Source organism: Apteryx mantelli, chromosome 1, assembly GCF_036417845.1.
Source record: "Apteryx mantelli isolate bAptMan1 chromosome 1, bAptMan1.hap1, whole genome shotgun sequence".
Lineage (NCBI taxonomy): Eukaryota > Metazoa > Chordata > Aves > Apterygiformes > Apterygidae > Apteryx > Apteryx mantelli.
In genome coordinates this window covers 134,162,312-134,177,443 of record NC_089978.1, presented here as the reverse complement: position 1 = coordinate 134,177,443, position 15,132 = coordinate 134,162,312, and the positions used below count along the sequence as shown (strand labels likewise).

The 15,132-nt window shown below is 38.4% G+C and overlaps 1 protein-coding gene across 6 annotated transcripts in view; it reads left to right on the top strand.

Moving 5' to 3' along the window:
- The window catches only part of MAN1A2 (mannosidase alpha class 1A member 2), a 159,543-nt gene that overhangs the window by 114,226 nt on the left and 30,185 nt on the right, over positions 1 to 15,132 (top strand). For all 6 annotated transcript variants that reach the window (XM_067302575.1, XM_067302560.1, XM_067302567.1 and 3 more), the window contains one exon: positions 13,544 to 13,659. In XM_067302575.1, the coding sequence (XP_067158676.1) occupies positions 13,544 to 13,659 (116 nt within the window). The remainder of the gene's footprint in view (positions 1 to 13,543; positions 13,660 to 15,132) is intronic.

Genomic DNA, 15,132 nt, shown 5'->3' with positions numbered 1-15,132 from the left:
CTTGAGGATTTTTCTCTTTAGCTTGACAATTTGTTTCACATCACTACATTTCCAGGAGGTCATTTTTCTTAGTTTTATTGTACAAGAAACCAGTAGCACTTACAGTTAAGATTGCTTAACACATTCCGTTATGTGATTGTTTTCAATTTGTTATAACTGCCAAACTTCAACTCTTCCAGCTGAAATACTCCGTGTCTGCCTTAAGCTGTGATTTTTTTATTTTTTTTTAAAAGCTGTGACAGAAATCCCTCAACTGTTTCTAAATGAGATTAGGGATAGTATATGAATCTGCTCAGATTAAAGTTTTTGAAGGGTACAGTTAAGAATCTAAAGAACTACCGTGCTTTGGATATGAAATACTGCAGGAATTATTTGTTTCAGGACTACCTGAGGAGAAAAACATACATATTTGTTCAAGCCTTTGAAAAATATTAGGTCTACTTTCTCCTCAGGGAACTGCTGGAGTTCAGCTGCTAAGATCCCCTGAGATGTGTGTGCTGAGCATGCACAACCCACAGGTTGGGAGGAGCTGACCTGGGCTTTCCTTGTTGCTTGAATCTATCGTGGCACCAGGCATTTGAACTGGAAGGGATGTCCATTCAGCTGTTTCCTAACTTCTGAATGCTTGGCTTTTGCTCTTTTAATTTATTTTTTTTTATGTGACAACCTTCATGTTTTCAGAAAAATTCTTTTGTTGGTAACATGTTCCTTAGTGATAAATAATTCATACCTGACTAAAAATTGTACCTGCAACTCCTTTTATCAGGGCTGCCTCTGCTTCAGTTAATTTACAAGCGTTTGCACTTTTAAACTATCTGCTATGGTTTATGGCATCCTTAGGTTGAATTTCCACTGTGAATTGCAGCAGCTGCGATTTCCAGGGCTTCAGCTTTCTGGATTAAAGGATTAGCAAGGGAGCTTGCACCTATTTAGAGCAGCTGAGGGCCACTACACCCAACTATGTGAAGTAAAGATTGAACTGCAATTTAATTAGAGCCACTCTGAAGGCAAACAGAAAAGCAATTCTTCACAAGTTTCCTGCACAGCTCCTACATGGCTTCTACAGATTGTGCATTGTGTAAGGCCAGCTGGTACCCAAAAAAACTAATGGTGAAGGGGTGTGGATTTCTTAATATAAGTTAATATTAGCTTAATCAGTTAACTACTTCCTCCCAGTCCCTTAGCTTTTCTTTTCTTGAGCTCTTCTGATCTAGTATTATAATAGCACTTTGTTAAAGGAAGAGTGTTTATGGTGCTTAAGGAAGATCAGCCTCCCTTTTTACTACTTCCTTCTTTTGTTACAATGTATTTCTGCACTACTCTTCTGTTGGTTGAAGTGAATCAGTAGGGTTTTTTTTATCTTGGTTTTAAGATTGAAGTTAGTCTTCCTTTGCTTTAGAGCCATAATTAACATTTATGGTTCTAAGATGTGTATTCTTTTAAGTGTTATTCCCAAATTTCTAACTTTTTGCTTGACTGGTCCTTAACTTAATGTATGCAACCTGCCTGTATGTAAAAATCCTAAACCAGTGTTATAGTTGCAAACTTGTGAAAGAAAAATACTATCATTATAGTTGATTCTCAGCTCTAACCACGTGTGCATATGTACTATGATATGATCTTAAGTTATTTTATGTCATTGCTTTTCAGCAAGATAGACTGTGCACACTAAATGTATTTCTACCCAGTATTTTGTTTTATCTTTGTCATTCAATGTGCAGTAGATAAAGTGTAAGCTGCACATTACTGAATGTGAGTTACCTTACATAGCAAATATTGTTTTTTTAATCAGGGTTTCCATGATGCTCATTTGCAGAATATTTGAGTGCTCATAACTCTAATGTATTTATTTTAGCACTTCTATGAAATTAGGAGATATCATTACCTGTATTCTACATAATGAGCCTGGGGCACAAGTTAAATTTAAAAATGTCCCATAAGTTTGGATACCCATTTTAAAACATCTGAAGTTTGATTGTATGTGAACTGATATTACAACTGTAATCAATAGCAGGAAATTTTTCTCTAACAGGGAAGCATTTGGGGCTGAGATATAGTAAAATAGTGTATTGGAATAAATATATCATCTGCTATAGTATAATTGTTTGATGTTTTATGTTTCTTTTTTAAATGAGACACCACAATCCAAATAATTTCTAACATTTTTGATTGCTGTAGTTCTTTTGTTGAAAACTTCATATGGCTGTTTATAGAATGCTTTCAGACAAGTTTTATTTTTTCTATCTAATTCTTTAAGTTTTGATCAATATTTTGCCTACTTGCTGGTATGCAGATTAGTTTGTTTTTTTTCTGACCTAGGTTTATCATTCAGAGACAAACTAGAGGTCCTGAAAAAAACTACAGGTCCTGAAAAAGTAACTCCTCCTCCAAGATGGACACAAGTTCTTTGAGGTTGAGCAAATAAATAAGCCTTGAATTGCATTTGGAAGTCAGTGCAGCCTCTTACAAAGAGTGTTTAGGTTCCCTGTGACTAAAAACTGAGTAGATGTGCAGCCATAGATTATAATGGTCCTCTCTGGAAGTGGTACAGGATCTCTGCGACAGTTAAGCTGGAATAAAAAAGCATCTCTCTTGTGATATGCTGGTTTATTGATAATCTTTGGGAAATTCATAGCTCTGGAAGTCCAGAGGAACCTCTAGGCACAAGGAGAGATTAGCAATCTCAGTTATATCTGCATATGTGTATTTCTGAGGGACTATTTATATTTGCTTGGTTACCCTTTTCCTTTTATATTCTTGTATGCATTCAGAAACAGCACAGGATATCATAAACAAAGATGAAAACAAAGAAGAAAGATGTAGCATACCAGTTAGTCCATCTAATTGCTAGGGTTTTGGAGACCAGCACCCTCAGCTTACTCTGTAATTGCAAACTCATTGTGTAGATGATCTGCTGTCTTCCATTTCTGCTATGTGATGCTCTTTGGTAGTCCCAGTGCTTTCTTCTGTGGGGTTAGTTTCCTCAGGGAGGAATTCAGAGTATGCCCCACATATTCAGGAAGTTAGAGGTATGAGTGATTGCAGTGAATACTGAATTTTGCAATTTTTTTAAAGTGTGTTTTTAAAGTATGTATTTTAATAATCATTTAATTACTTTCATTGCATGTAAACTCTGACTTAGTGTACTTTGCTTGGATGGCAGTCTGAAACTCTTCCAAAATACTAGCTTTTCTTATTACTCATTGCACATCTGGCACTGCAGACAGATCTCATATGAATGAGAAACCACCAGGATTGTTTACCAGCTTGCATAATTAGCTCACAGAAAAGAATAACAAGATCTGATTTTGATATAGTCCTCCGAAACTGACTTAATGCTACTTACCCCATCCCCATATCCCCAGGAACACTGACCTGTTTTTTTCTCTCCCCATTTAGGCTATCCCTACCATTACCTGTGTTGTGATTACCGTGCCGTAATGTAGCTGTATGCTACAAATAATTTGTACATTTCTGTACATTTCCTACCTTTTCAAAAGATTTGGAACAAGTGAGTGTAAAGTTTTTGTTACAGAATAGTTTTCATTTAAATTTCCTTTTTTCCACATGTATTTAGAACATTCACATTTTGTGTGGACGTATTTCATGCTTTACACTTGAGTTTTTTCGTGATTCTCAAGTCTGCATACAGTTTACTAGCCATGGTATGGTTTTTGTTTTTGGCAATATAAAAGTATCTTTACAAAAGTTTCATTAATATTGGAACAGCTGTACCAAGACAGACTGAAATTAGTCCATCTAGCCCAGTATCCTTTCAACAGGGAATGCCACTAGAAGGGAAGAAAGGGGCAAGCATTACTATACTTGCACAGTTTCTCCCTCTTCCCTTGAGCAGTCTGGCACTTGGAGACTTACTGAGCTAGAGGAGGTTTTTTATATGTAACAGTCCTGGATGGACTTTTTTCCATGAACTCCTCTAATCACTTGGACCAAGTAAAAATTTTTTTTCCAGTCATAATGTCCTGTGGTAAGGAGTTCCATACCTTTTCTATGCATAGAATGGAGAAATGCTTTCTTTTGTGTTTTTTTAATTCTGCTAGGTCTTTTTTGTTTGTTTATTTTTTCCGTGAGAGACTGCGAAAAGTCTTTCTCACTTGCTTTTCCATGAGCACTCATTATTTTATACATCCTATCATATCTCATATGAGATATAATAAGCTCTCTCAACTCTGTTGCCACTTTTCCAGGCCAAAGAATCCTAGTCGATTTAATTGTTTTTCAGGCAATTTTGTTATATAAATCTGATCATCTTCCTGCTAATCTCTGTACCCTTTCAAGGTTTGCTGCAGTTTAAGGGGTTTTTTTTGTTTTTTTTTTTTGAGATGGTAGACTAGAATTGCAGCTACAATTGAAGATGAGGATGGACACTGGATTTATTCATTGGCTAGTATTTTTCTTCTGTGGTTTCTCTCTTTCTAAATTATTCCAAATATTCTGTTTGCTTTTTTGACCATAGTGTAACACTGAGGTGATATTTTCTGAGTTATAACCTCTCAAGAATGAGATGTTGGGGTTAAAATATGTAGGTTTAAGAAAAAAGTTCAGCATTGTATATGTAAAATTGGATTTCTTTTTCCTGTGTGCATCAACATTGAATTTCTTTTATGATTTTATGGCCCAGTCACTCATTATCAAAAGGTCCTTCTAGAGATTTTCAGAACTGGCTTCCTGCCCTGAATAACTTTGTACCATCAACAAATTTTACCATAAAGGAAGGGACTTTATTGTAAGGGAATTTTATCGCATCTTATAAGGGAAGGGAAAAGACAAGATTTTATCATAAGGAAGGCACTTCTGGAGATCGTCTAGTCCAACCCCCTGGCCAAAGCAGGGTCAACTAGAGCAGGCTGCTCAGGGCCTTGTACGGTTGGGTTTTGAGTATCTCCAAGGATGGAGACTTCACAACCTCTCTGGGCACCCTGTTCCAGTGTTTGACCAACTTCACAGTAGAAGAGTTTTTTCTTACATTTAAGTGGAATTTCTTGTACTTCAGTTTGTACTTGTTGCCAGTTGTCCTTTGCTGGGTGCAACAGAGAGGAGTCTAGCTCCGTCGTCTTTATTCCTACCTATTAGTTATTTATGCATATTGATAAGATTCCCCTTGATCTTTCTCTTCTTAAGGCTAAACAATCCGAACTCTCTCAGTCTCTCCTTTTATGTCAGAAACTTCTAATCCTTTATCATCTTAGTGGCCTTTTGCTGGACTTGTCCAGTATGTCCATGATTATCTTTTACTGGGGAGCCCAGAACCAGACACAGTACTGCGAACGTGGTCTCACCAGTGCTGAGTAGAGGGGAAGGATCCCCTCCTTCGACCTGTTGGTGACGTTCTACTTAATGCAGCCCAGGATGCTCCTGGCCTTCTTTGCCACAAGCGTCTGTTGTTGACTCATGTCCAACTTGTTGTCCACCAGGACCCCCCCATCCTTCTTTGAAAAGCTGTTTTCCAGCCAGTGAGCCACCAGCCTGTACTGGTGCATGCGGTTATTCCTTCCCAGTCACAGGACTTAGCATTTCCCTTTGTTGAAGGTCATGACATTCCTGTCTGCCCATTTCTCCAGCTTGCCAAGGTGCCTCTGAATATCAGCACACCTGTCTGGTGTATCAACCATCCTCCCAGTTTTGTATCATCTTATATCAGCAAACTTGCTGAGGGTACCCATCTGCCCCATCATCCAGGTCATTAACGAAGATTTTAAACAGTATTCGCCACAGTAACGACCCCTGGGGGATACCACTAGTGACTGACCTTCAGCTGGACTTTTTGCTGCTGATCATAACTCTTTGAGCCTGGCAGTTCAGCTGTTTTTTGGTCCACCTCACTGTCCATTTATCTAGCCCGTACTTCATTGGTTTGTCTATGAAGATGTTATGGGAGTTAGTGTCAAAAACCTTGCTGAAGTGCAACATTCACTGCTCTTCCCTCATCCACTGAGTCATTTCATCATAGAAGGCTATGACCAACCAGCTAGGCATGATTTTTCCTTTGTAAATTCATGCTAACTACTCCCAATCACCTTCCTGTGCTTCGTGTGTCTCAAAATAGTATCCAGGATTAGTTGCTCCATCACCTTCCCAGGGATTGAGGGGAGGCTGACAGATCTGTAGTTCCCAGGATCCTCTTTCTTGCCCTTTTTGAAGACTGGAGTGACATTTGCTCTCTTTGAGTCCTCAGGAGCCCTCCTCTGATCAACATGACCTTTCAAAGGTACGCGAGAGTGGACTTGCAATGACATTGGCCAGCTCCCTCAGCACTTTGTGGGTGCGTCCTGTCAGGTCCCATGGACTTGTGTGTGTCCAGTTTGTTTAAATGTTCTGTAACTTGATCCTTCTCTACTGAGGGTAAGTCTTCATCGCTCCAGACTCCCGTTGGTCTCAGGGGCGCAGGATTACTGAAGGCAAGTCTCAGCAGTAAAGACCGACGTGACAAAAGCATTGAGTGCCTCAGTGTTTTCCATGTCTCCTGTGACCGGGTCTCCTGCCCCACTGAGCAGTGGGCTCAAATTTTCTCTAGTTTTCATTTTGCTGTGGATACACCCATAAAAGCCCTTCTTGTGCCCCCTACATCCCAGTGGGCTTTGGCTTTCACTGTTCACCTTTTTTCCTGGTTGTTTATGAATACGTTGAACAATGTGCAGCACACATCTCTGTGGGACTTCACCGTGGCCAAATTCCCCTGTGAAAACTGACTCACTGGTTCTTTTAACAAGTTTTTGAAATCTATGCAAAGATCTTCCCTCCTTTTCTGCCACAATTTAGTTTCTTCATGACTCTCAGTGAAAAAAACGTGTCAGTTACCTCTTGGAAGTTCAAGTAGGCTATGTTGTCTGGATCTCTGTTCACCACAAGTTTGAGTTCCTTGGAGAACTTCAGTAGATTTCCGAGATGTGACTTCCCTTTAGAAAAGTCCTCCTGACTTCATCTATATGTTGTATTTATCCATGTATCCACTGGATACTGTCCATACTATATTTTTTTACTGATTTTCTCTGTACAGACATCAGGTTTCTGGTCTGTATTTCCAGCTTTCTTGAAACACCTGAGGCTGTTTTAAGCAAGAGATTACACATCACAGTTCAGCAATTCCTTTTTTTAGGGAAGGAGTGGGGGAAGGGAAGGGGTGGATGCTGTCTGACCCTGACTTTTTATGGTTTTTATTTTCACTGTTCTACAACCTCATGTTTTGCGCCTCAGTTTGAGACGTATACTTTGTCTCACGTAAGGAAAGATTCTGGCATGAGAATGTCCCCAGTCTCAGCGGCAAGCAGGGACACAGAAAAAAATCATTTTGCTTTTCTTCTATGGTTTCATTTCTCTGTATGCTCCTCTTGTGCTTTATCTGCTGGCCTTTCCAGTTTTCTAACATGAGACATCCTATTTTCAAAGGTTGTCCAGGTTTTTATGCTGCTCACAAATTGTTCCTCAGACTTGCTTGGGCTGCCTTATTGTGCTTTATATCTAACCTCCTGGAGTTTATCATCCTATTTATCCTAATTTGGACACATCAGGGTTTTTTGAAAGATGCTTTCTTCTTTCTAATAATCTCCCTTATTTTCTTTATCTGTTTCTTGCATCTTTTTACTCTTTTCCTAATCTTTATTTGATAGATAGTACACTTACAAACTATGTGTATACTTTGTGAATATTTCGAGTATCTACTAGATCATCTTTAAATTGCCTCTGTCTTTGATACCCACAAAGACATAATTCTCTTAGCTGATCCTTTTAGATTCTTTTAAACTAGCTTTCCTCACTTCTGTGTAGTTGCCCTTCAAGGAAATTTTAGCAAAATGGTAGTAGATATTGGGGAAGGGGATGATTACTCCTTTAAGGACACTGACTCTAAAAACACCACTGTCACTAGTACAGGAAGTCTTCAGTTAGTCGTATTTTTGAACGAGGTTCTGCTCAGTGCTCAGGTTTCAAGTAAGCTGTTTCATATCTGAGCATAGTAGCATGCAGAATTAGTGTATGAAGGAGAACACCACCAAAATGTATGCTGAAGAGGAAAAATACCTTACTAGTCTTTTTCACAGAGAAATACAATATACTTTATTTTATATAGCAGCATTTAGCTTTTTGTTGGCTTCTCAAACTCAGTAGTGATCTCTCATAAAATAGCAGTGATATAAACTTTGATATAGAGTTTACATTGATTTTGGACTAATTTGAAGCAGGTTGCTGTAGGTTATTATTGGGGCTTAAAAAGCCAAGCATCAAATCATATCCTTAAGTTTAGAAGGTATAAGTGAACCTTATCAACTACAGAACATGGGAGGAAATGATTTGACAGCTTTGCACTACTTACCTGTGTTTATGCGTAGAGCAGGAGTTAGGTAAAGCTTAGGTCTTGTGTGAGCACAAATACAAATTTTACGCTGTAACCACAGCCTCAAACTAGGAGTTGTGTGAAGCTCTGCTGGAGCTGCAGGGGAAGAAAGAAATTTTATATACTATAAATACACTATATACTATGCTATACACTTTTGCACAATGAAGCAACTGCATATGCAAAATGAAATGTGAGGGTGACAGAGCACTGGAACAGGTTGCCCGGAGAGGTTGTAGAGTCTCCTTCTCTGGAGATATTCAAAACACGCCTGGACGCAATCCTGTGCAATGTGCTCTAGGTGACCCTGCTTGAGCAGGGGGGTTGGACTAGATGATCTCCAGAGGTTCCTTCCAACCTCAGCGATTCTGTGATTCTGTGAAATGTTTTTTTCTTTATCCATGAAAAAACTTCTCCCTCTAAACTAGCACACAGGTGAGATTGTTTTTCTGTTTGAAGCAATAGTTGCTTCCTTTCCCTCCTAGTCTTCTACAGAGCAGTTGAAAAGGTTGTTGCTGTTGAAAAAAGGAGTGCTTTAAGATCACGGTGCAAATGGATGTTTCATGTCTGTATATACAAACTGGTTGGATGCAAAGAAAGTATAGGAGCACGTGATACAGGGTCAGGAAGGGGCAGTGGCTCCATGTCAGATCTGATGCCTGTGACTGCAGTATCAGCTCTGATGCAATGTGTTGTTTTTAAAACAATGCTTGGCTTCTTTCTTTATTCCTGCTCATTGCCAAGAAATGACAATTGTACAACTAAGGAACAAAGCAGAGAGGTTTAACAAATCCTGAACTGTTTTTAATTTGCCTCATTAAGCTGCTGTTAACTACTTAAGGCCATCTGTTTAAAAATAATTTCCGCACATTAAGTTTGCTCTAGAGAGCAAGTAGGCTTTCATTAGAACACGCTTTGTTATTAATGCTATCTTTAGGGGGCTTTAAGTTGTTGTGCAAAATATTTTATTGCTTACTGAACCGAAGTTTCCCTATAAATAAAAGGAGGTGACACATGTTTTTAAAGTGCAAGCTGCTGTCATAACTGTGTTCTTGGGAACTGCTGCTACTCACTTAGAAACTGGCTTGTTGGGAAGGAAGTATTTGGAGCCATTAGGTACATCTAGGTATGAGTAAAGAGAATGAACTATGAGAATACCTAAGATCTGTGTTATCTACTTCAGACTAAGGCTGCCATCCCCCAAATTAGTCCCGAAATAGAAAAGAGCCACCATGCCTCAGCTGTAACTGAGGACTGGGAACCCTACTGTCTGGGCCCTGAAGAGCTAGCTGAGAAAAAACAAGTTTATTTGTCTGTCCAGATTTGTAAAGAAACAATTCCACTTACAAAGAACAAATCACCAGGAGCCACAGACTCTCTCTCCTATCTCAGGCTGAGATTCACTGTCATTTCAGTGAGGTACCACACGCTTGATTTCTATTCTGACCTGCTATGTGTTACTATGGTTTGCTGTTACATAGCTGTCATGGTCCTCTTCAGAGGAGGCAGCGTTTCAGCCCTGAACTAATTGATTGCTGATAGGAAAAAATCATTTGGAGTGAAAACTAGCTTTAGAAGTCTTAGATAACAATGACGTTAGAATTTAAAAGAAGGTCTCCCTCCTGCAGTCTGTGGAAAAGAGGTGAATATGGTTGTTGGATTATTAGCTATGACATAAATATAATTTGACTAAGTACATGGCTGCTTCCAAAAATAAATGAAAAGTTCATTCAAAAATCGCTATAAAATTAAATGATTTTTTTCTGGTGATGTGCTGTTTGTTAAGAAGAAAAATGCCAATATTTAACAGGATGTTAATCTTTTGAAGTATCTGAGCAAAAATATTGATATAAACTATAAACATCTTTGTCCTATTAAGATTTTATTTGGCTCTTTTCAGTAAGGAACAAGCCTATGAACAGACTGACCGTACAGGTTTGCACACAGTGTGCTTTCAAGTGTGTAACAAACTGGAAAAAATATAGTGTTTTTGTAAATGATTTTAATTTCAATAGTTGAAAATGTTCTTTTTAATTGCAGGTAATGTGCTTTTTAATTTAAAATATGGCTTCTCAAGCTGACTGGAATCCTTTTACATTTGAAAAAAGTCATATGGGTCTAAATAAAAAAAATGGGGAATGAAAAAATATCTTAATTTGTCTTCTACTGGAAAGAATGAGTGTTCTAAAACTGTATGCCTGTCATTGGATAGACTATGTGGCTTCTACTATATTTGATATGCTCTCATCCTTCTGTTCTCTTTGCTATATTTGTCTTTATCTGGAAAGAATTTTACTTCAGGAATTCACTGTGCAATACTTTTTCACAGTAGAACCTTTTTACTGACATAGGGCTGGTTAAATAATACTTGCAAACCAAGTATGTGAAAAATTAAATCCATTTTTAAATTGGCAGAATACTTATGAACTTTTTAAATATAATGCTTCATTGCCTCAGAGCTATCTACTGAAGAGTACCCAGTACAAGACCCACATGTAAACTCAGTAATCCAAGTCATGAGATGTTCTTTTTAGTTTTCCGGATTGCTGTGCAAGGTTAGGGCAAGGGTTTGAAATATTTTATCTGAAAAAAATATAAGCAAAACATTTTGAGTTGAGCTGAATTAAATCTCTGAATCCATCAGAGCTGTGGCTCAAATAGTGGGAGAGAGTGATAAGTGCTGTGAACCTTATTGGGACCAGTTTGAGCGGGGATCTGTGTTTATAGGAGAGGACGATGTGTGAGGACCCAAAGCTACAGTTTGCACCAGACCTCTCAGTTATGTGTTTGCTAAGGAATCTTAAAAAAACATTTGTTTGGTATTTCCACTCTAGGTGAAAGCAAGTTATCAAAGTCCTGCAAGTTGTCATAAAAAGTGTTTAAATTTCAGTTATTTCTAGTTATAGTCCTTACACAGAATGCAACAAATCCTGCTTTAGCAACACCTCCTGACCTTAGTAGAACACCTGAAGAAGATACTGCCAGAGATGCAGTTCATGCAGCTGCAGAGGTTGAAAAACTTGTCATGCTTAAACCTCAGTTCAGCTGCTGCTGTCACCCCATTATGGCCCAATTTCTTTCTGATATTTCTTGTAGACATGGGAAAGTAGTCAGGGAAATAAAGATAGATGCATCTGGATCAGAGCATGAATACGCTAAGGTCCCTTGAAATACTGCTTGCTTCCTGTGTGAACGATCTCTCAGACCATGATGTCTGTCTTCTCCCATCATATGTGACCACCAAAAATGTTTCATCTCTCCCTTTTCTGCTACTGAAGAGAAGGAACAGAATCAGTTTGCCCTGATGTGTCTACCCTCTGCTCTGTCTGTAGAGGGTAGCAACTGAAGAGTGGTGGAGTCCAGTGTTTAATGAATGAAGAGCCATGAAAACTCCCAGTGGTTCAAGAGCTGGAAGAAGGCCTGTGAAATAGGAATAAACAAAACGCTACTGCTGAGAGCTGCAAGGCCCTCAGAAGCCCTCAAGCCCTACCATGTTTGCTTCTCGCTTGCTGAGTGGGAGGAGAATATGTACTCTGAAAGGCTTGAACTGCTCTGCTCTCTAAACACATGAAGGTGCAGAAAAGGCTATCGAGAGAATGGCTTTGAGTCCTGTGTATCCCACTGCTACTGAGTTCCTTTTTTTCCTGTACTTCCATCTAAAACAGGAAGGAATGTGGAGGAGGCGAAGAGCTGCTGACAGGTGAGAAATGCAGTTCTTGAATGACTGTCTGAAGAAGCAAAAGTAAAATAGTCTCTCTGATAATTGACTTTGGAAACTCACCTGGAACATGACCTTCTTATTTTAAGAAGTGAACCTTTTCCACTCATCATCCTGCTTTTCATGCCCTGAAGCCAGCTGGAGCTGCTGCAAGCATGCTGCTTGGAATTGTTCAGCAACCCCATCCTGGTTGGGAACTGGATGTACCTGTGAAAGGATTCTGGCAGAGGAGTAGCGCTGACAGCAGTCTCCATCTAAAGTGACAGAACTCAATTAGGGAGGAGGCAGCAGCTTAACAGAAAAAGGTTTAAACTGTATCTGTTGTGAAGACCTTAAGTAGTGTTGACATGAGTTGTAACTTAAAAGTCTTGCAATGATTTGTTTTTTGCTTTTTGGTTTTTTTTTCTGAAAACCATGGACTCTTAGTTCTTGTGTTTATGTGAGAATGTAATTGTTCATTGAAAGAGTAATTTCTAGCTCTTGCAGTTGTGCAAGAAAATGACTCAAGACCTGAGTGCTCTCTTAAAGCTCAGAACTAGAAGGCATATGAAAGCTCTTACATGGACTTAAATCACTGAATAGCTGGATTTGACAAGGCTGTCTAAGAAATTCTGGGGTGTGAGAAAAGGATATGAGGTTATTTCCTCCAAATTTGCAACCTGGAAACAAGTAAGAAAGCTAAAGGCTTTCCACCTGCTCCTGCTCTCTGTGTTTGGAAATCCTTTGGTGAGTAGCAGAGGAGACAAGGGACAGCTAGAAGAGTGTTACGGTAGTACCATCTACCAGTTCTAACTTTCTATTCAAGTATATAGAGACTGCTTGGGGAGGACAAGGCTTGGAGGAAGAAAGAACAAAAGGAGAGCTACACTCCCTTTTACACCTTCATCCCAGAAAGCCTATGGATAATACCACTTTTTTGAGGAACCCTGAAAAAGGAAGTATCATACCTTTTTCCACCAGAAAAAAAAAGGAAGTTTCATGACTACAAACAGCCATGCTTGGGGCAGTGAAGTTCTGGACATTGCACAGAGTTGATCTTAAACATTTTCTTTGCCTAGATTCAGCAGACTCTGATTGTTCTGGTGCCAGCATTCGGGGGGCTGTAATGCTGGGAAAGAAAAGTTTATGCGCTTTCGTGGTTGGAGTCACTTATTAAGTCTCAGAGACCAGTAAGTTTCAGAGACTATACTACTTTTTGAAAGAAGAGTATACTGAGGGAGTGCTTACCTTTAGTTGGAATGACAAATAATGAAAATGTACAATAGGAAAATTGTCCTGCCTGCTGTGAGGACAGGTTCCAAGCATATGAAGTAGGTTTGAAGGGCACACAGTACAGCTTTGTCCTACTAAACAGGCTTAAAAGATTGGTAATTTTACAATGGTAAACCTTAAAAATGTCAGGTTTTATTTTGAATAAATTCAAGGTGCTATTATGTAACAACTTCAATATTTTTTTCCCTCTTTCTCTCCTGCAGATCATACATCTGTGGGCGGGCTGGGAGACAGTTTTTATGAATATTTATTGAAAGCCTGGCTTATGTCAGACAAGATGGACACAGAGGCAAGGAAAATGTATGACGACGCAATTGAGGTGATTATAATTCATTGAGTTTTCCAATGTAGTGGAATTTAAAAACCATCTTTGATAATTGAAAAAAAAAACCAACCCACTTGTTTTGATTATGTAAGTTTTAAGAAATCAAGTGATGAATATTACTAGTTTCACTCTGAGTAGTTTAAAAAGTATTATTGTGATGCAGATTATTGTGCTAAAAATATCAACTTGTCCAAAATGGTGTAATGTAGAAGCCCAAAGATGTGCAGAACAACCAAGTCATTTTTAGCCAGTGTTTAGAATCATTCTAGGAGTGGAAATTCTGAAGTGTTTTATTCTTTAAATTACTTTCTAACACATTCAGATGTTTTATACCACATTTGGGCAGGTGCCTTTCCCTGGTAGTTCTGAGCTTTATGCTGCCTGACTGTTGCTTTCTTAGTTTCCCCCCTCACAGGCATCCTTTGTCATCAGGCTCTCTTGTACCCATATGTCTGTGCTACAGTTAAGATTTTGAGATATGAGGAGAATAATCAAGCTAGTTTTAGTCTAGTTAGCTGTAGTGCCAACAGCAGTAGAGCATGGTTTGTATAATTCTGTCCAAGCACAGATACATACTTGATGCCTACCTTGTTCTGTGCTGTATGCATACCATATTTCTCTCAACACAAGCTTTTGAAGCTTAATTTTAGTGCAGTTTGTATCAGTCTCCTAAAGCAAAATGCCTGTTCTTGGAGTTCTCAAAATATACATTCACTATATATATAAAATGAACTTTCTAGACCATAGTGCTTTGAAACTGTAATAGGTCTTATTTCTGACCTGAACTTGGTTACCTTTGGCTTCCAGCTACTTGAATTTTTTTTCTTTTCCACATTAAAGAACTTCTTCTTTTAAGAGGTAACTGCATCATGTAGATAGTTACTAACAGAGGTCTGATGTGCTGTTAACATTCTTTTCCAAAAGAGAAATACATGTTTTTCTTTTGTGTCACAATATAAAACAGTTCTTTCAGACTTAGAATTATATTTTTAAGCTCTTCTTGAATTCTTTCCAGTGTCTTCAATGTGGAGACAAGAATTGGATACTTTGTTTCTCTAATGGTTTTGTTAATGCTATAATGTGTCATCTGATTTCTTCTCAGTATTCTCCTAGTTATCCAGTCAAGAGTTGTGTTTGCACTCTAAACCTTGGCATCACACCATCATCTATTTTTCAGCTGGTTATACTCTGAAGTTGGTTTATAGTCTTTTTGATTTACCACTTTCCCACTACTGTGACTTATATTCCTGATTCCTCAATGTATGACCTTCTACTTATCTCTATTAAAAGACAATTGTTCATGTAAACCCCATTTTATCACTTGTTCTGAATGATTTTACAAGACTGACTTTTCTTTTATCACTATCTATATCTCCATCAATTTCTGTGTCATCTGCAAATTTTATTAGCATTTTTTTTCTTGCAGATCATTGATAGAAATGCTGCATAGCACAGAATAAAAATATC